This window comes from Strigops habroptila, chromosome 6, assembly GCF_004027225.2.
Source record: "Strigops habroptila isolate Jane chromosome 6, bStrHab1.2.pri, whole genome shotgun sequence".
Classification (NCBI taxonomy): domain Eukaryota; kingdom Metazoa; phylum Chordata; class Aves; order Psittaciformes; family Psittacidae; genus Strigops; species Strigops habroptila.
The window spans coordinates 65,860,434-65,880,074 of record NC_044282.2 but is presented as its reverse complement, the minus strand read 5'-3'; the positions used below and the strand labels follow the sequence as shown (position 1 = coordinate 65,880,074).

The following is a 19,641-nucleotide window of genomic DNA, read 5'->3' as shown; positions in this document are numbered from 1 at the left end:
AGGCCCCTTCAAGACAAAATTCCATAGACCAGACTTGAAAGATAAATCAGCAAGGGACTTCTTTAGGAATTGCAGCTGTGCAGGGTCTGAATATCCCTAAGCAGTGAGAGGGGTGACAGGACATCTCTCTGCTCACAGTGCGAAAGAGAGGCTTTGGCCAGAAGCTTTTGGAGGCCAGAAGGGCAAGGTGATGTGCTTGGATGGGACAGATTTCTACTCCCAAGATTGCCCTGGTCACAGAGATGGAGAACGCAAAACCAAAACTAACTGCTACTTATCCAACTTCATAGACCAAAGTTTCTATGCAAAACTCAGCTCCCGTCACCCCTCTGCTGTGGACCAAGCAAGATTCCAGGGCAGGTGTCACACCACAGGTCGGGAGAGTGTTTATACTTATGGCGCTACTCATTGTGGCAAAAAAACATTTACACTGACCTAGAAAAAAAGCTGCCCCATGCTACCAGAGCTCACCCCACAGCCTTTGCCAGCACAGCCCCAAGGGTTGATGTGAGCTTTTGTAAAGGGCAAGAGAGGGTGGGAAGAACACAAAGGTGGTGAGACACTCAGCTGTACGGGCAGAGGAGCCCCTCACCTCAGCACAGCAGCTCGGCGGGGGCAACACGGTCCCCCTGAAGCTCTTCTTATACCAACCGGCTGCTAAACCCCTCGCCGTGGGGGTAAACCCTTCCTACGGGCCTTGCCGGCCGTGACAAGGCGCTGCGCCAACCCAGGTTGGCTCGGGCCGAGCCGAACCAAGCCGGGCTAGGTTTGGGTTGGGCTGAACCCTGCTGAGCGGGGCTCGCCCTGAGGCGAGCTAGGGCCAGCAGGACGGAGATGGGCCGCTCCGGGCTAAGCCAGGCCACACTCGGTCAGGCTGAGGGGCAATGAGCGGGGCCCGGTGAGGGTGAGCCCGGCCGGGACAGGCTGAGGTGAGCCGAGCCGGGCCGAGCCGAGCCGAACCGAGCGGAGCCGAGCGGACCCGAGCCGAGCCGAACAGCGGCGGGCGGGGCGCGGGGGCTGCGGCGCGGGGGGCGGTGCCGGCGGGCGGAGGCGATCGCGGCGGCGGCCGCACCCCGGGCTCTGCGCCGCGGGGGCTCGGTGGGCCGGGCTGGGGCGGGCCGCGCCGCCGCGGGGGAGGTGCCACTGGCAGGCGCGTCTCCTCCTTCCTCGCCGCCGCCGCGGCTCCCTCCCTCCCTCCTTCCCTCCCTCCCGCCCGGGTCCTGCGCTGCCCTGCCCGCTCCCGGCGGCCGCGGCCGCTCGGCAGCGCCGCCGCTTCCTGTCGGGGCTCCGCCGCTCCCTCCCTGCTCCGCCGCCACCCGCGGCGCCCCGCCATGGCGTGAGCGCGGCCATGGGGCTGGCCCGGCGCCGCCGCCTGCCCCCGGGCGCTGCGCCGCTCCCCCGGGCCCGGACCCCGCGCCGCCGCCGCCGCCGCCGCGCCCCGCCGCGCCCCCGCGGCGCGCTGACCGCCGCCTCGCCGCCTCCTCCGGCCGCCGCCGCCCGGCGACGAGAGCGGCCGTAGCCCCCCCCCTTCCCCTTCCCACCCCCCTTCCCCCTCTCCGCCGCCGCCCGCGCTCCCGCGCCGTCGGGCCCGGCGCGGCCGCCAGCCCCGGCCCGCCGCGGCGCGGCCTCCCCCGCCATGTGAAGCTCAGGAAGATGCGGAGGCGCAGCCCGGCCGCCCGCGGCGAGGGATGAGCCTAGACGGGGAGAAGATGACCGAGGAAGCCTACCCTGACGAGTGAGCGGGGCCGGGGCCGGGCGGGCGCGGACGGGGGGTGTGTGTGTGCGTGTGTTCGCCCTTTGTTGTCCCGGTGCGGGTCCGTCACCCCCTTCCCCGCTCCCCTCCACAGACACACCGACCGCAGGCGGACAGAGGGACACGGACACGCGCGTACGTGTGCGCGCTGCCCGCCCGCGCATCCGCCATTTCGCGCTCCCCCCCGGGCCGCGCTCATTTGCATACCGCCTTTTCATTCATAAAAACGCCCGGGCGGCGCGGGGACTGCGGGGCGCACCCCGCGCACCCCGCACCGGCACCGCGCCCGCCACGGTGCGGGGCTCGGGGCGCCCGGCGGCGGCCTGCGGCGGAAGCGGGGGATGGGGTTGCGGGGGGAGGCGGCGGTGCGCTCCCCTTCCCCCGCACCGCTGGGGTTGAGGGGGGGATCGGGGAGTTGAGGGGGGGACACACGGGACGTCGCGGGTCCCCGCCCCGGCCGCCGCCGTTTTGTGAATAGGAGGGCGGCCGCCGCCGCCGTCACATGACGCCGCATTCATAAACCCGGTCACCGGCGGCCTCCCCATTCACCGCCAGCTCCCCCCGTACCCCCGCGCTTCGGGGGGGCTGCGGGTCCCCGCTGCACCCACTTCCCGCACCGGCACCCCCTTGCTCGGCAGCACTCCCGCAGCCTCCCCACGAATAAACCCGCGGAGAGGCTGTGCCGAGGCTTTCAAAATGCCTGACGGTGCTCTTTTCCCTTTGGACAGTTTTTCTTCCCCAAAATAAAACTTCAAAAGACATTTAACAGCGAAATTCCAGGAAAGGCTTTTAACAAACCGTGCCGGCCCAAGTGTTGTTCCTGGCTATCTCTTTCTGCGTTTTGACAGTCGAGAAAAATGAGTCACTTGCGTGCAGGGCTGGTTTCGTGCCAAGCGCCATAGGATGTACCACGCTTTAAAATGACTTCTCTCAGGGCTTATAAAGCGGCGTCGGAATTGTGCAACTTTTCGGCTCGGTTTTGGAGTCTTAAAAAGAAAATAAAAAAATCATAATTGGCGGCGTGTGCTGCGCTTATACCTTTGTAATGTCAGGCTTGTTTTGAGGGGATTTGCTGGAGAAACGCGAGTGGCGAAGGAAATGGCTTCTGCCTGCGATGCGTGTGTGAAGAGGAATTGTTTTGGCACTTCTTGATGAAGAGACTATAAATACGTGTTTATATGTAGCTTCTGAAATTGTGGTTATTTTGAAGTTGGTATGGCTCTTCCAAAAAAACAGAGAAAAAGTTGAGTTTCTCTCTCTCTTGGATTGCCATGACCTAGCAGGCTGGAAAACTGCAGTCAACTTGTTTCCAATAAACCCCTACTGGTTCTTGGGTTAGTTTTTTGGGTTTCATTTCTCAAATTGGACAAGAGGAGGAGAGGTGGGTCCCTCCCTCTGGGTTTGAGAGTGCAGGGGCAAACTGATTAAGTGGATGAAAGCTGGTGCTCGCCAGCCTTCATCTTGCAGGAGGACCCTTGCTCTGAACGTGTTCTCCTGCAGGGCTCGGTGTGGAGGTGAGTGTTAGTGTAAAACAGCGAGCGCTTGGCTCTGATGGTTGGGTTGGTTGGGTTTTTTTTCCTTAATTGTAGGCTGCAGTTTGTTTTGGAGTGAGTCCTTCCTCCACGTGCCGCTGTGCTGCCATGCCCAGCGAAGCTTTGGTGGGTGGGTTTTGCGTGTGGGGCTGGGGAGGGAGGCTCTTGGGTCTTGTTGCCTCACTTGGGGGTCACCAGTCAACACAGCAATGTTGTGCTTTGGTCCCTGGGAGATGAGGAGTGCTTGTGGCCACAGGGAGCTGGTGCCCACCCCGCTTCCCAGGCCAGCGTTGGCTGTTTCCTTGGCATCTGGATGTGCTGGCATTCAGGGTAAATGACGCACCGTGGTCCTTACTCCAGCGCACATCCCGAGCAGCTGTTTCAGAGGCTGCGGTTGGGCTTGTCGCAGTTTAGTCCAGGCCTTCTCCTTGCAGGGCATGGTGAGGTGTTTTAGGTAAGCCATGGTTTCCTCCATAAGCTCTTCGCTTCCAGCCTTGCATTGATTGATAGCGTCGCTGAAGCCGGTGACTCATGGGTTGTTTTTCATTTCGGCGGTGGGTGAAGTGATTTGATTTTTTTTTTATATCCAATATATATGGTGTTAAAAGAAATAAGGACAGGCTCTCCTGGTAAGTTTTCTCAAGCTGTCAGAACAATGGTAGTATAGCGTGCTATTTGCCCTAGATATCTGGCTTTAATTTGCATAGCTATTCTCGTTTCACTGAGTGCACTGTGAGCAAATGTTAACAGCCAGATTACAAAAAAAGGACCACTGTTAGGATGCATTTTAAAATAACCCTCTTCAAGTAAATGATGAGGGTCCCCTCCCTTCCATTTTTGGCTTTTTTTTTTTTTTTTTAATTTGAGAACAACTCGGTAAGATTTTTGAGTTTTGAAACAATTTATAAAACCAAGGAGGGGAAAAAATAGGGCTCAGGATGCTGGAAACTCATTGGTCCCTTCATGACTGCACCATTTCAGATCGATACTTAGAGGTCAATTTGTCATTGCAAAGTGAGCACCTCTCTGCATCTCAGCCTTTATTTCTTCTTCCCTCCTCCCCCCCCCCCATCTCCGCTGTGCTTCTCCTTTGCACGTTGCAGGGCTTGGCATGGGGGGAATGGGGCTGCCCCATAGTAAATCGGAGGCACGAAGCTGCGGTGCCGAGTGTAAGTGGTGGGAGAGTTTTGGGCAGCGCTGCCTGTACCCAGGAGAGGGGCAGCTGCCCATCACCATCAGTGACCTCTTCCACAGCTCCCGGGTGGGCTGCTGGCAACTTTCCATTTGTAAGTAGGAGGATGGAGCCGAACCCTTAAAACGATTCGGTTATGCCCGGAGGCTGCCGCCTGCTCGTTCCGATGCATGGTTCCAAGAAAGTCACAGGAAGTAATTAAATGGAAAAGGTCAGAGAACGAGGAAGTGTTGGTCCGCAGCCTTTCGCGGCTTGGGATGGAGCCGCGATGCCCTGCCCGAGCCAGGCAGCGGCTGCGTCCCCCCAGGGTCCCCACCGCTCAGCTTGGTTTATTCCAGCGAGCCCCGAGCTTGTGTGCCAAGTGCTTGCAACTGGGACCGGTCCCCCGGAGGTTTTTGACAGGCTGGGTGAAGCGGGATATGTCTTAGGCAGTGGAGGGGGCTGTGGTGGTGTTGTCCAGGACAGCAGAACATGATGTGAGGTTGCACTGATGCTTCAGGGTGATGCATCTTTCCCGGTCCAGGGAAAGAAAATTAAACTTGACTCACTCTCGTTTGTCCTTTAGCTGGTCCCAAAATCCCTCTTCCCTCCATCAGTGAGCAGGGACCAGCAATGCTTGCTCTGAATACCAAGGCTATCAGTATTGCAGTTTGCCCTTTACACTGAAAAAATAATTCCTTTTTTTCTTTTCCATCATTTTCACCACACTTTTGCCCAATACTGATGATTTTTCTGTAGGTGTCATAAGCGGCTCATCCAGCTAAATTTTTTTTTGCTGCAAGCTTAAGCCGGGGAGGAAGGCATGGGACACACTCTGTGTCATGACATTATTGCTCGCAAATAGGACAGGAAATGAAGGATTGCCAAAATATAACTGTTTATTTCTTGGCCTGAAAACATGGCTGTTTAAAATATGACATGTAAGTAGCTGCTTTGTTCAGTTGCTGGGAGAAGTTGCTGTTTATGAGGGAATAATAGCTCTGTTCGATGAAGGAGGGAGGAAAAGAAAAGGGATTTACTCTTTCCACTTTTGTCCTGCGAATGCCTTGGAAATGAAGGTGGAAGACTTATAGAGAGGGAGTTTGGTTGGACAACTGGATGGGAGACCTGTGTGAAGAGGGTGCCACAAGCATGAGGGAGCTGGACTTGTCTCAGTCCATCCTCTGGCCGCAAACAGCTCTGGGATAACCCCTGTCCTGTACCCTGTTTCTCCTGAAGAGGAGGAACCCATCAACCGGCCTTTGGGTCAGAAAGTGAGGTTTTTTGGTAAGGCTCCCCTCAGCAAGAAGTGTGGTGGGATGGCAGTGGTGGGATGGTGTTCAAGTGTAGCACAGATGCCACACCAGCAATGGGATCACCCTCCAGTGTGGGTTAAAAGGTGGGCTTTATCCACCCATGTAATGAAATCCCGAGGCTGCAAACAAAAGTATGTTTTGCAGTGAGGCTTGCTCTTAACATGGACTTGGTTCACTGGTGGCTGCATTTAAACCACGAAATTGCTTCCTGTCGGCCACCAAACTGCAGGGAGATGGTGGTAATTGTCCTCCTTCTTCTGGACCGGGCTGGAAAATAGGAGTTTGGAAATGAGACACAACTATTGGTTTCAATCACTCCTTTTGCTTTCTTACACACTCTGGCATGCTTGAGGAATCGATAAATCCAATTTCCTTCCCTCCAGCAGAATAAGAATAAATGATCCTCCAGAGGTATTAAACCTGGGAGAGACGTGCTCGGGAAGTTTGAATACCGAAAGGATGCAAGCAGTTGGACCCATCCCGACGCAAGTGATGTCGTGTGTTGATCCAGCCTGTTGAATGGCAGTGCCCTCATTCTGCAGAGGTTGAGATCTTGTGGCTCATTGGCAAAGATGCATCTCTTGCTTTCTCTGCTATAAGGACCAGCTTTAGCCATAGGAACTGCTTCTGACAGCAGATTCATTGAAAAATGTGTTTTGTTTAATTTTTCCTTTATTATTTTTTTCCTTTTTTTACCAGTAGAAGATAATCCTACTCACAAGAGATGTGCAGGAGTAGAGAGGGCACAGAGATCAGTAGAACTAAAAGTACAGTTCTGGAGACTGCGTTTTTGATATCTGCCCTGTTTGCTAAGTGGAGCTTTTGCTTTTTGAAGGACTTGCACTTCTGAATCAGTGCAGAAATGTAAAAAGAAAGAAAATAAAAAAGGTCAGTGGACTAAAAAAAGGCACAAATAGACTGTGGAGTTGATTGACAGCAGATGAGAGCCACAGCAGTCCCCGTTTCTGTGGACTACCAGAAGCAAGTGAGAGGCTGTTGTCACATGAATCCCACTACTGGTAGGAGACATCTTCTCCTGCAGCAAGCAGAGCAGTGCAGCATCTCCCAGCACCTAGCTCGCACTGACCCTTTCTTCCCACCTTGGCTGTGGGGAAACTCAGCTGATGGTTTCTAATGCTGCTTTTTTTGTTGTTTCTTTTCTTACCTATTGATTTTCTGTGAAGATCTGGTGAGTTTTCTTTTCCTTCCTTCCCTTTTCCCTGCCCACGTCCACCCCCTTTCCTTGTCAAATTTCCTTTAGTCATTTATTTTTCTGGTGCTTGCTCAGTACTGAAAACCTGAGCCTCCGAAGCTGCAGGAGAAACACAGCAGGGCTGCACCAGCCGCCTGTTTGATGCCTTCCCTTTGCACCTGACCCTCACCTTTGGTTTTGCAGCAGCCTTTCAGAGCAAAGGTTGGGTTTTCCTGTGTAGTATCTCATGCTTTGTTTCCTCACGTGGCAAGGCTGGCTGGCTGCTGGTCTCCTCCACTCAGGGAATCAAGGGTGCTGGATTGCAGACATGGAGCCAGGGAGAGTGGACAAGGCCTGCTAATGCAGCAAGAATAGCAAAGCAATGTCCAAACACTGTGGTGCAGTTGGGTTTTGGGGTTTTATCATATCTGTGTGACCATTGGTGCTGGTACCTGCAAATATCATAGTGATGCTCCTCACCTCTTTTTCTACACCAGCTTGATGTCAAACAAATGTTGTGTGGGCAGAGGAAGATCACCTCCTTTAGGTCCAGGAGGATGTTTCTGTTGAGCTTCATTGCTGTCTCTCCTCTAGCACAGTCACTGATGGTTCCTTCCTCCCTTTCCCCGTACCCATTGCATCCACTGGTCGGCTCTTCGGTGCAGGAGATGTAGCTTTGCCTTGTGCTGAGGTTGAGCGAAGCTCTCCATGCAGAAATGATGAGGGGTTCTTCCTTCCTTCCGCTGGGTTTCTGCACTTTCCTGCCCGCTTTCTCTGTTTCACTTCTTGCTTTGCGTTCTTTCGTTTCCTTTCCCCTGCACTCTTGGGTTTTCTTTTGTTTTGTTTTTCCTCTGTCTTACTTTATTCCTTCATGTATTGCTCTTGTCTGGAAGCAGGACTTCTGCCATTGCTGCTACTCCTTCTGCAAACCAAACCCTGCTGCCCATGTTTTTTCCCTAGCATCAGGAGGTGTTCTCCCATAACATACACCTGGTGTAGCCATTGGAGCAGAACAGTGCTTCATGCTTCACCTTAAAAGTAAGCTGTGTTTTATCAAAAACAGTATTACAAAGTACGCTTTCAAGGCTGTTAAAGTCCTTTCTGCCAACAGCTGGCAGGTTCTACCTGTTGCAGTAGGTCTAAGTGAGATTTAACCCAAATTACTATTTTTGTCTCTGGTCTGCTTGTTCTTAGACTCTTTGAATAACTTTCTTTGACTTTATTCGCTTGCAACTCACACTTCAAGGACTATGTTTTGGGTTGTTTTTTAGTTTTTTCCCCTCCCCTTTGTTCTCAACTTCTGCGTGTGTTCTAATCAGAGAAGAGATCTTGAGTCTATCAACTGAGCCCAAATTCGGATGGCTCTTCCAGCTAGGAAGGAAACTTCTTACTGGCAGACACAGGGAGGAGGGGTTACAGGGCTTTCTGACAAAATAACTTGGCTTCCTCGTCTGTGATGTTTTCAAAAGTGAGGTTGTGGAGTTGTCCACCTTCACAAAGTTACTGGACTTTGGCAGCAGTGACTAGCAAGGAGAAAGGTGGAATACTACGTAGTTTGAATACTACCATGGTGGTGGAGCTCGTTCCTTGCTAGTTACTGCTTTTTGTCCAACGTGCTACAGAAACTAGGCAAAATGCAAGCTAAAAATAGCATCTTCATTGAACTGCCTAAACACTTAAATAGATAAGGCCAGGGTGAATGGGGCTTGGAGCAACCTGGTCTAGTGGAAGGTGTCCCTGCCCATGGTCGGGGGTTGGAACTGGGAAGGTCTAAGATCCCTTCCAACCCAAACCACTCTATAATTTTTTTTTGTTTGTGTGTGTATCAAATGGCCTTTCAAAGTAACACTAGGATTTGTTACCTGTGTACGTCTCTAGGAACAAAAGTGTGCTCTCTTGTTGAGAGCAACCACTTCCCTCCCCTTGTTTAATTGCAAAGTTGAGTTGGTCGCTGTTACACCTCTGCTGCTGCTCTTTGAGTCTTGCATCGATGGCACTGGGAGATGTGTTGTAAAACCTGATAGTGTCTTTTGATCTAGCGTATGGGAAACATGTCTCTCTGCTTGTAAGGACCTGCACTGCCGTGCAAGGACAGGAGCATGTTCTGCACATGCACTCAAGTCCCAAGGAGGTCTGGCAACATTTAGGTTATTTTTAATTGCATTATACATACATCCTGTTTGGATAGTCCCATTACGTCTTTTGTTTTCTAGTTAAAAGTGGTTCTGAAGACTAGCTATACATTAAAGTGTTCAGCATCGCTTGCCTGTTCAGTGGTAGTTAGGAAGAAGATCAGTTTCCTTTGCGATAGCTGAAATCCACTGAAGGTGTTTGCACAGGAGTCAGAGTTTCAAAACGCTGTGAGAAGTCACAAAGCTTCTTCCCTAAACACCAGAGCCTGTTGCAGCACCACAGTTTCACCTACCAGCTCCTTCCCGGTCTTCCCCTTGCCTGCGGAAAGACAACAGTTCTTAAATGATGTGGTTTTATAGGAATTAAGCCCGTGCTTAGGATTAGCTGATGCCACTAGCAGCAATTACCATCTGAGCTAAAGCACATCTGTGTAATTATTCTTTTTTTTTTTTTTCCCTGGGTCTCTAGACCTTTTTTATTTATTAATTCACATACTGGTGGTGGAAAATGAAAATTCACATGCTGGTGGTGGAAAGCATTTTTCAGGGTAGGGACATGAGGTGAAAGAAGGCTCTCCTTGTGTATATTTGTTTCTTGGTGGGGTGTTCCTTCATTATAATATGAACCACACTCATTTTTCTGCAGCCAGCATGACTCCTCACCCCTAGCACCTTGAGCAGGTTGCTGTGATGAGGGGGATGCTGCCCAAAAAGATACCCATCGTGCTCGTTCCCCCTCCATCAAGCACTTGTGCTTGCTGAAAGCTGAGAATTCAGTTTACCCCTGCTCGCTGCATTTCTTCCGCTGACATGTCCAAACACTTCTGCCTGGATTTTGAAGTGCTTGGAAGGCAAGCTGGCTGTTTATGTGGTTTTACAAGTGGAAAGGTATGCCCCCAAGCTGATATAAGGTTACTAATGCTTCATGTTGAAGCATATAGGGGAAGCGTGTGCTTTGTCTCAAGTTGGGATGAAACAAGGGAAGGGGGAGTGTGGGTGGCAGGGTTTGTGTCCATGTAGTGAGCAGCAGCCTGGGCAGCTCATCAGGAGCATCCTTCCTCCCTTGCAGCCCATCACCCTGCCTCTGGGCTGGGGTGCCAAGAGGGGTACCGCCGGGATAGTTGTTCATGGGGTCTCTATAATGTCTCTGAGGGTCAAGAAAAGTATCCAGGTGTTAATACTGGAGAGCTACTTTTTGTTGTTGTTTTGTAGAAATCAAAGGGATGCTGTAAAGAGCTGCTGGAAGGCATCAGCATTGCTGGCAAGTAGACTCGGCCTCTGCTGCAGGGCTCCTGGCTCTGGGGTTGTGGGTTATTTACAAACAGTCTGGTTCTTAAAAGTTATGCAGGGATCTGAAAATATCACCCTGGCTAATTCAAAGCATGCTCAGAGGGTTTTTTCAGCTGTTTAACTTAGTTTTTGCCCAGCTGCATGATGCCTGCAATACTTGGACCTTTGCATCTCTGTACATCTGTACTGTATGGGTAGGAGTGTGAGGCCAGAAGTCCAGTGGCACAATGGGGAGATGAGTGCCTAAATTTGCCTTTGCTGACAAGCTGGGAAATCCACCCTCCTCTGCTGCCAGATTGATCGTTGAAGAGCTGCATGAGAGAGCATGTTGCTGAAGGTGCGGGATAGACCTGCCTTCTACCATCTTCCCTACAGTTTTGGCAATGCAGCTGCTTTATTGGATCACGTTTCCTAAAACCCAAGGTGCCCAATGCCTTAGAACTGATTTATTTTATTTTATTTACGTGTATTTTATTTACTTCTGTTAAAACCCCCGCTGCCTCAGTGGGGATGAGAGCCCGGGTACAGCCACCCCTGTTAGACTGCAGCTAAATCCCTGTATTTCAGAGCTTGTTACACTCCGTGTGTTTAAAGTGTGTGTGTGTACATTACAGAAAAGCCACTGATACTTCAGCAGAGCACATGAGCTTTTTTCTTTAAATGCTGGTGAAATTACAGCAAAAACTTTATCGCTGGAGATTTATAGCACTGCCAACATAATTCATCCTTGACTGAAACTTGGCATGGGAGGTGTTAAGCTGGTTGCAGCCCGTCATTGCTTTGCATGTTGTTACTGGATGTATGCAGTTTGGTGGCTGTAAAGGGAGAAAGGTTAGGAAACGGTATAGAGTTTAGTAGAATAGTAATTCCAATACTTACATTGCTTGAATGATCTTGTGTTTTTTCAAAAGGCATCTGATGTTTAGTTGAACTAGAGGGAAAACTTACTGCAGAGCTTGTTTTCGGTCTTCAAAAACAAGAATAAAAGGCTGCAGTACAATTAAACCACTAGAGCTGCTTAAGAGAAAAATTTCCTGTTTTATTTCTCTGCAAGTACTTAGCATTTGTATTGTAATACTGCAGGAGAGCTCAAATGTTGAATGGCTGGAAAGCTATTCAGTGATGCTGGAGACGAGCTTCTGCTTGTTGTCTGAAGAAAGTGAAATGTGGAGAGTTGGCTAGATTGGTAAAAACAGTACATAACGTAAAAAATTAAAGGGGGAGTAATAGGAGAGAGGGAGAAAGGGGATTAAATGCATTTTAAAGATGTGGTTAAAAACCCATCCAGCATTATGTGTTATATAGACAAGGATAACTTGGCAGATTTTTCTAGGAGAAAACACATAAAGTATTTTTCCTGTATCTTGTCTGCCTCAGTGACTTGGAGCTCGGTCCTGCTGAACCGCAGGGCTTCTCATGAAGCATGTACAGCTTCTGTGCTTCTCAGGCACTGGATATAAATATTGTGGGCAGACAGGCTGGTGTGGGGAGGAGCGGGAGGCGTATGGAGAGCACAGTCTCACAAATGCAGTCAGGAAGTTCTAGAAATACCCTTTATAAACACTGCATCCTACAGGAAGAGCCTTAAAGCCCAAATAAACCATTTCCCCCATGCCTATGTATACATAAACTCCACTGGTCTGGAAGATCTTATCAGGTCAATGATGTGCCTTTTTACAGTAGTTCCTAAAACAAGTTATCTGATAAATAGTAACTTTTTTTTGAGCTATTCATTAGTGCTTTTATCAGCTATTAAAAAGTCTGTGTCTCTTCACCCTTTCCCAGAAGTCACAAACCTTCCCAGGCCAGTTCATCCGGATAAGTGACTGTTTTTGGTTAAAAGCCTTCCAAACGCAGAGTTGTGTGGATGGGCAGAGGCAGAAGGAGGGTGGGTGATATTATCCATTTGACTTGATGTGTGCGTGGGGGGTGGATCTTCCCGCACCTAAAAGTTGTGCTTATATGTATGTGGTATGTGTAGAAATGATTAACAGACAGCAGATAAAGGGGAGGCAGAAATAGGCTTATTCTGATGCCTTGGATTGAATTCCAAGAGAGTTTGTTGGTCCTGGGATTGCCATGGTCATCTTGCATGATGCTGGGCATGATGATGTTACAGCATGCATGCTTGCAGTAGTGATGTTTTTACCCAATTTTTCTCCTGTGTTTGCACATTAGAAATCTTCTTGCTTCTCTCCCAGCTTTGTTATTAGGTCCCAGAACTGCTGGTGCACCCAGAGGCCAGGATCTAACTGGGGTCTCCCACTTTTTGGGTGTGGAGCTAGCAGTTGGTGCGCCTGCTGACTTTGGCCATGCCCATCCTCCTTTAGCGAGCGGTTAAGGAGCCCTTCGAAATCACAGCCTATGAATGAAAAGAATTATGGCTTAATGAAGCCTGGCACCAACCACTCATTTGGTTTGGTTCTGCATGCGTGCCTTTAAACAAGATCCCTGAAATCAATTTCCACAGCGTGCAGAAAAGGCCCCCCCCTTCACCCCAAACTCCCAACAAAAAGCCCTGTTCCCTAAAGTTAGCAGCCGCATGGATTATTTTAGAAATGGTGATCATAGAGATCTATAAATTGAAAGCCCCATCTGTGGCATTTTTATCTTGGATGTGAGGGTTTGGCTGTGGAGCACTGAAATTCTGCAGTGCTTACTGCCTCTGCAGCCATGTACCTCTATATTTTCTTGTTCAGGAAAGCCCTGGGTGAATTGTAAACTGGGTTAATTTGTTGATATAATTCACCATTCTGTACAAAAGTCATTAAAAAAGTATTTCTGGCAGCTTTGTTGCTGGTGGGGTGTTTGGGTGGGTTTTTTTTTTTTTCCTCTTTCCCTTTACTGTATCTCTAAGGAAGTGTGGGCTACCTTTATCAGAGTATTGGTGGAATAGCTTCCCCAAGCTTTCATAAGGTCGAATAAAAAAAACAAACACTCCTCCTTATGGGAAGGAAGGGATGGGGAAAGAAGGGTGTTTGTGTACACTTTCCCATTCATGTTTTAAAAAGAAAATATATAAACTTGTAGAGTGGGTGCTGTGTAATTCATGCTGTTACAGGAGCTGGGAGTCAGAAGCTTAATTTGCTTTCTCAGTGCTGACTTAAAGAAACCAAACCAAAAGGGAATAGCGGTGAGCAGGAGAGCACTTGCTACGTTGGTTTTGCCTCTGTTGAACAAAATGCACTCCCAAGTTCTGCAGTGATTTCAACAATAAAATCACTAGATACTTTTGCGTATCAGTTCTCTTTGGATTACGAATGTATCTGAGGTTTGTGTGTTGATTGGGGTAAGATGATATAAAGGAAAACGTGTCCTTTGTTCCAGCACTTAAATTTTGAGATTTCAACACGTACTTTTTCTGCAAACTTTGATCAAGTAAAACCAGTTCAATATTGCTAGACTATTTCCCTCTTCTGCTTCCTCTCAGCTGCAGGAATAGGAGGAATAATTTTTCACAAGACCAGGTTGTGGTTGTACATGAGTCTGGTACCCTTCTGAAAATGCTCGACTGCAAGTAGTACTTCTCTATGTGTTTTAAGAAGGAAAAGGTTCTGTGTTTGGGCTACAGATGGTAGAGGTGGGACTAGAAATGGGCATCCCTGATTGGACCTTCTCCAGGTGATCATCAGCCTTGGGTCACTAGTGGTGAGCCCTGGCTAGCTACTCATGGTGTAGATGTTTAAAGCAGCTGGGTGCTCTGTTCGTTCAACAGTAAAGCAACCCCTGCCCTGTAAGCAAGGGTAGAAAAACCCAGCTGCTTTGGAAGAGGCTTCTGGATCTGTTGTCTCTGACCGGTTGCCTGTGGAACAGTTGGGGACATGTAACATCTGCTGTTTGCTGCTATTAATGCTGTAAAGGACTCATTCAATGAACTTGCAGGGATCTAGCTGAGCAGCCTGGTTTAGTGGAAGGCATCCCAGCCCGTGGCAGGAGGGTTGGAACTAGATGATCTTTGAGGTCCCTTCCAAACCATTCTGTGATTCTATGGAAATTGCTGCTGGTGGTTGCCTGTGTCTGGAAGAGGTTGTCTCTTCAGATGGGAAGGATGGGATGGCAGAGAAATTTGTTGACTTAATTGGTGATGGTCAGCAGAAAAAGCATTAATGTTTTCTGTACTGTTTTGTTCTGGTTTGCTGTTTTACAAATTGCCATGACGTGAACCTGGGCCCATTGGGTCACCCATTGCTACAAGGGGCATGGGAAGGTGGCGACTGTATTTTTCTTAGACCAGTAGAAGCGAGTCATCTTCATGCCTGTGGATAGTGTCTTCCAGTGTCAGATGGAACTTACCTTCCTCGGCTTATCAATCAGAGGCATGTTTCTTAGCAGGTACAGAGCACCTGGCTTTTTTCTTGCCCGTTAAGCCTCTAGTGTTGTGTCTTGTTTTCTGGATTCTGGTGCAGTGCAGATGCCCAGCAGTGTGGCAGGGGACGTGCTTTTGGCTTCAATCCCAACTGCTAGTTCAAGCATGCAGGCCATAGGTTCATCCTCACTGCCTTGCTCACTTCATGTCACCCACATGCATGATGCCAGTGTGGTTTGAGGTGACTCCAGAGTTACAATGACAGCACTTGTATGCAGTTGCTTGGCAGTGCTGAGTTGCTTTGATGTTTGCAGAGGAAAACCCAAATCTACTTGCTTCTGTGAAGTGGTGGGGAGCACAAGGTCATGCTGAGCCCCTGTTTGCAGCATAGCCCAAGAGAGAGGGGTGCTTTGGGTTTTGAAAGTTCTTTAATTGAAAAAGTCTCCCAAGAGCTAATACCCAACAGCTCTTTAAACCTGTAATTTCCTTAGGTGAAAGGAATAAATGCTTAGCTTCTTCTCTCTACTTTTGTATGTGACTTTTGTCAGCAAGAAACTTCTGCTGCCCCGTGACCTTCTGAGTAAAACCAGCTCCTCAGGACAGAAAAGGGAAACTCCTTGAGAGCACTCGCCAGTGTTGAAATGCACCGTATAAAAGCACGTTTGTACGTTTTGTTACGTGAAGGAATTCCTGGCCGTACCCAGCCTTAAGTAAATAGCCAGGGAGAGGCGACTGGAGCATGACGGATGGCTGTGGTTGGTGAGGAAAGGCGCGTGGCGTGGAAGTCCGTGGTGCAAAGCAAACGATAAAGGAAACTGTGCTGTGTTTTACAGAAGTGGTGTTGTGTTAGCTGTCCAGTGCCTAAAGCTGTGCTCAGGGTCTCCTGGAACAAGTACAGAAAACACGGAAAGGTTTTCTTCAATCCATAGGTAAATTTTCCTTTTGTGTTATGTATTTCAAGCTACTTAAAAATGATAAGTCTTCATCGATGAAAGGAAGTAACCCATTGGAGTGTGTTGCTGATTTGATGTTTAGCTTCAAATTCTGGATGGAAAAACCCTTGGGAAGCTTAAAATCCTTTTCTAGAGGATGCATAATACAAGATCTGGGAAGGTCCAACTTAGAGGGCGGCTCAGGCAATCTGGGTTGGTAAGATGGCAGAAAACGAAGCAGGGTTTTCCTTGGATGGCTCAAATAGGAATGTGCCTGGTTGAGCACCTCGTTCAGGCACGTCTTGCTGTATAATTCATAAAGGGGATTTAGAAATTCCCTTTACAGCAAAGGTAAATTTTTAAGAGAAAACTTAAGACTGGAGAGGAGGAAAATACGGCTGTTGGAAGATACTGCCTTGCAGGGAACATGAATGCTGCTGTGCAAGAGTTTCTTTGGTTAATTAAGAGAAGTTGAAAGGGTTGTGCATGTTCACAGCTTGTGCATATTCTTGCTACTTTTAACTTAACTCCTTCTGAAAACTGTAGACCTTAATATGGGGAAAGAAATACCTAAAAGGCTAAAATCCAGTCTCTGTATATTCGTTTTATTTTGGAACATCTTAAATACAGGAACTTTTTTTGCAGGAATGTGGTTTTGTCATTCATAATCTAATTAAAATACTAAATACAGTAATCTCTTTTGTGCTTAAGGAAGATGTTTGCTTCTGTATGTGATAACTTCCCTCAGCAGGATGGCCTTAATTTTGTCAAGAGTGCCGTGGTCAAAGGTCAGAAGACAGTTACCATCTTCCCTCTGTTCAAACGTATGCAGGCAGATGTGGAAAAAGCCTCTCTGAGATTGGCCTTTGTGGTTTTTTTGTGCAAAAACACACAACAACCTAGCATGGGGATGTGTAAGCTTGCAAGAAACCTGTTTATGTAAGAAGATATTTACCATGTGTTTGGTGATTAGGAGGTAGCTTGCAGATACAGCCTTCCGCCTGAGCACAGGCAGCAGCCTCTGCGAGGCCATGCCTTTGGTTATGATAGCTTAAGGATGAGGTTTGTAATGGGCTCCCTCATGCAGACATGTATGCAAGCTTCCAGGGTTTGGTAGCTTCAAGGGTTGTGCAGGCTTTCTCCCCACATTGTGTAGCACAGCACTCTTGGCTTACATTGTCTATGGCTGTAGCTCTATGTAGTTTTGTGAACACTTCTTGCCATTTAGTGCTCCCCTGTGTTATGGATCATGCACAAATCAGTGTGCCCTTGTCGTGGAGCAGCATTGTGGCAGAGTGGATTTTTGTTTTATTTTTGTTTCTTCAGCTAGGCAATGTTCTTCCTTTTGGCTAAAATTAAACCTTCTCCCCACCCCAAGCTGCTCTCCCACCCTTGGACTTCCACTACGCGAGGCATGAGAGACATGCGGAGCACACCATAGGTTGGCATGATGTTTCAATTAACTATTAAATTCGTTAGCCTGGGATATGACCTAATTAAGCTTGAAGAGCATGCTTGCCCCAGGTGAATAGAAGGCCTGCCTGAGCAAGGATTGGGGCACCAAGCAAACATTACTGCATATCAAAGGAAAAGCTTAATTTTAGCCCTACAAGTCTAAATGGGATGTGGCACCTTCAGCAGCCCGTGGATGTGGGTTATTGTGCTGCCAGCTTTTAGCAGGTTAAAGTTAATAAAGTCTGTTATTTGGAAATGGTGTAGGCACTGCTGGGCTTATAAGAGCTGTAAGTGCCCATTTCACAGCAGCGTTTCAGGGAAGCAAGCGAGGAGCCGCTTTGAGCTCACAATGCCGCCTGCTTGGCAGAGTGTCACGAGGAAGTCCCTAGTGCCAGGAGTGGGATTTTTGGGATAGTCTCCGTACCATCCTCCATACTGGGAACAGCTGGTCATCATAGGCATGATGGGCGTCTGGGGTCCCTGGCACCAGAGCCCAGCCTTCCCTATTGCTACCGTGGTTGGCAGGGGAGTCACAGTCTGCAGTGATAATCTTTTAAGCTGCTTGATTTTTCTTTTTTATTGTTATTTTTTATTATATTTCTGATGTCACTGGCATACCTCTGACTTGCTGAAGTACTCATGGACCTCAAGCACTCTTTGATTTAATGGACAAGTCAAAAACGCCACGTGCAGCCAGTGCTGTGGAAAGCCAAGAAGCTATGAGATGCCTCAGAAGAAGAGATGTGTGATGTGTTGAACATCAGTTGGCTTACATCTGTCTTTATGTTCTGTGTGTTCTGTAACCAGGGCTGCCAAAGCTTGGGAGGCTGCTTTGGCCAGGCACTCATCACTCTATTGTGCTTTTTTGTTACTTCATACTGGTTTTATATGCTTTGAAGAAAGGCACTTTCACAGTCTATCTTTGGGTATTGGCAGACAAAGGAGAAATATAGACCGTTGTGTTTTGCTAACTGGCTCTCGCTCGATGAAATGCTTTTAGTGGCAGGAGTCAAAGTTTAGTATTTTTGTGGAAGTATCGTCCAGGGGTTTTTTTGGTAGCTTGTTCCTTCATTTAGGGAAAAAAAAGGGGTCAAGCCAGAATATCTGGGTGTAATTTCAGGGTTGAGATTACATTTTGTGGGTGACATTTCAGGGTGTGAAGCACAGGGAATCTTGTCGAGCACAATATATGGGTGCAGCTTCTCACCAATGCCTCAAATACTTCATTAGTCAAAGAGCATGAACTTTAACAGCGCTCTTGATAGTCATTTCCTAGAAGCTGGTGCTCAAGGGCTCTGTCTGTGTCTGTTGTTATTATCCTAATATCTGGTTGTAATTGATGCGAATTTAATTACCGATACTGTCAGTTAACATGAGAAGCTACAAGGTGGTGTAAAACATTTTGTCACACAGACCTCTGGTACACTAACACGTGGGGGAGACAAAAACAAAAATTAGGACACATTAACAGCTGGTCTACTGGGATGTGCAGCAATTCTGCAGGATTTGATTGGAAGTAATCACTTGGAAAAGGCAATGGAAACTCGCATAGGGCAGGTACCCATTAGCTAGCCTGGCTGGCCTGGACGGGCTTTTGAGCTCAGACCTCTGCTTATCCCTCATCATTGAGGAGTATGTTGGTGCACTCTGTGCCACTGTAGCAGCATTGGTGTTTCTCTAGACAGGAATAATTTGTGTGAACTGGAGTTCTAAATTGTTTCTGAGTCAGATACTTGCTTCTCTGATTTCTACTGCAATTTAACTGATGATACTGTTATAATCAGTTGCTATCCTAGTCGATACATACAAAACCAGAAAGTATGTGGCTTGGTATATTCTGTGTCAGACAAATAGCAAATGCTTAATATTTGATACAGTATATATTTATACAAATGTTCCATGCAATAAGCACACAAATAGTGTCTAGGTCTTCACTGCGGTTGTGGTAGAGGTCAAATCCAGGTGGAAAGCTGGGTTGATAGTATTGCACTTGCTTTTTTTGGTTGTTTTTTTAGTGCAGATCACTTCCTCCCGCCATAGTTAACAAACATCTGCTAACTAAATGTGGAAATACAATTTCTTAAGCGATAAATGCCCTAGTTCAAAGGGAGCACTTCCAGTGGACAAAAATAATTCAACTATATATGGTACTAAAGAGCGAAGTGCCGAGGACATATTAGAAGCATAAATATTTAAACCTTGTTTCAGGTTAAATTAAACTTAATTTCTGTACTGATGGGTTTCCATGCTCTGGGAATTCTGCAGGCAGATGTGAGCTTAATTCAGCTCTGAGGGTGGCATTCAGTACATGTGCGTAGCATTGGTTGCAAAGGGAATGATCTAAATTTCTTGAAGGCTTTTGCAAGAAGGAGGTGGAGAAGTTGCTTCAGAAAGTTCCTGAATGAGGACAAATGGATCTGGTGTCCCTGTCCCCTATTCTCCTCACCTTCTTTAATAGCAGAAGACCCCTGGGCAGCTCTATGCTTCAGCTTGACTCACTTAAAATAACTTACATATAGGACATGATGCAAGTCCAAGAGCTCCTTGTGATGCCACCATGAG

At 48.2% G+C, this 19,641-nt stretch overlaps 1 protein-coding gene across 1 annotated transcript in view; it reads left to right on the top strand.

The window, feature by feature from the left end:
* Positions 1 to 1,142: 1,142 nt before the first annotated feature.
* SPRED2 (sprouty related EVH1 domain containing 2) overlaps positions 1,143 to 19,641 on the top strand; it is a 66,474-nt gene continuing 47,975 nt past the window's right edge. Inside the window, exon 1 of the mRNA XM_030490417.1 lies at positions 1,143 to 1,735. Within this exon, the coding sequence (XP_030346277.1) occupies positions 1,689 to 1,735 (47 nt within the window). The 5' untranslated portion in view covers positions 1,143 to 1,688. The remainder of the gene's footprint in view (positions 1,736 to 19,641) is intronic.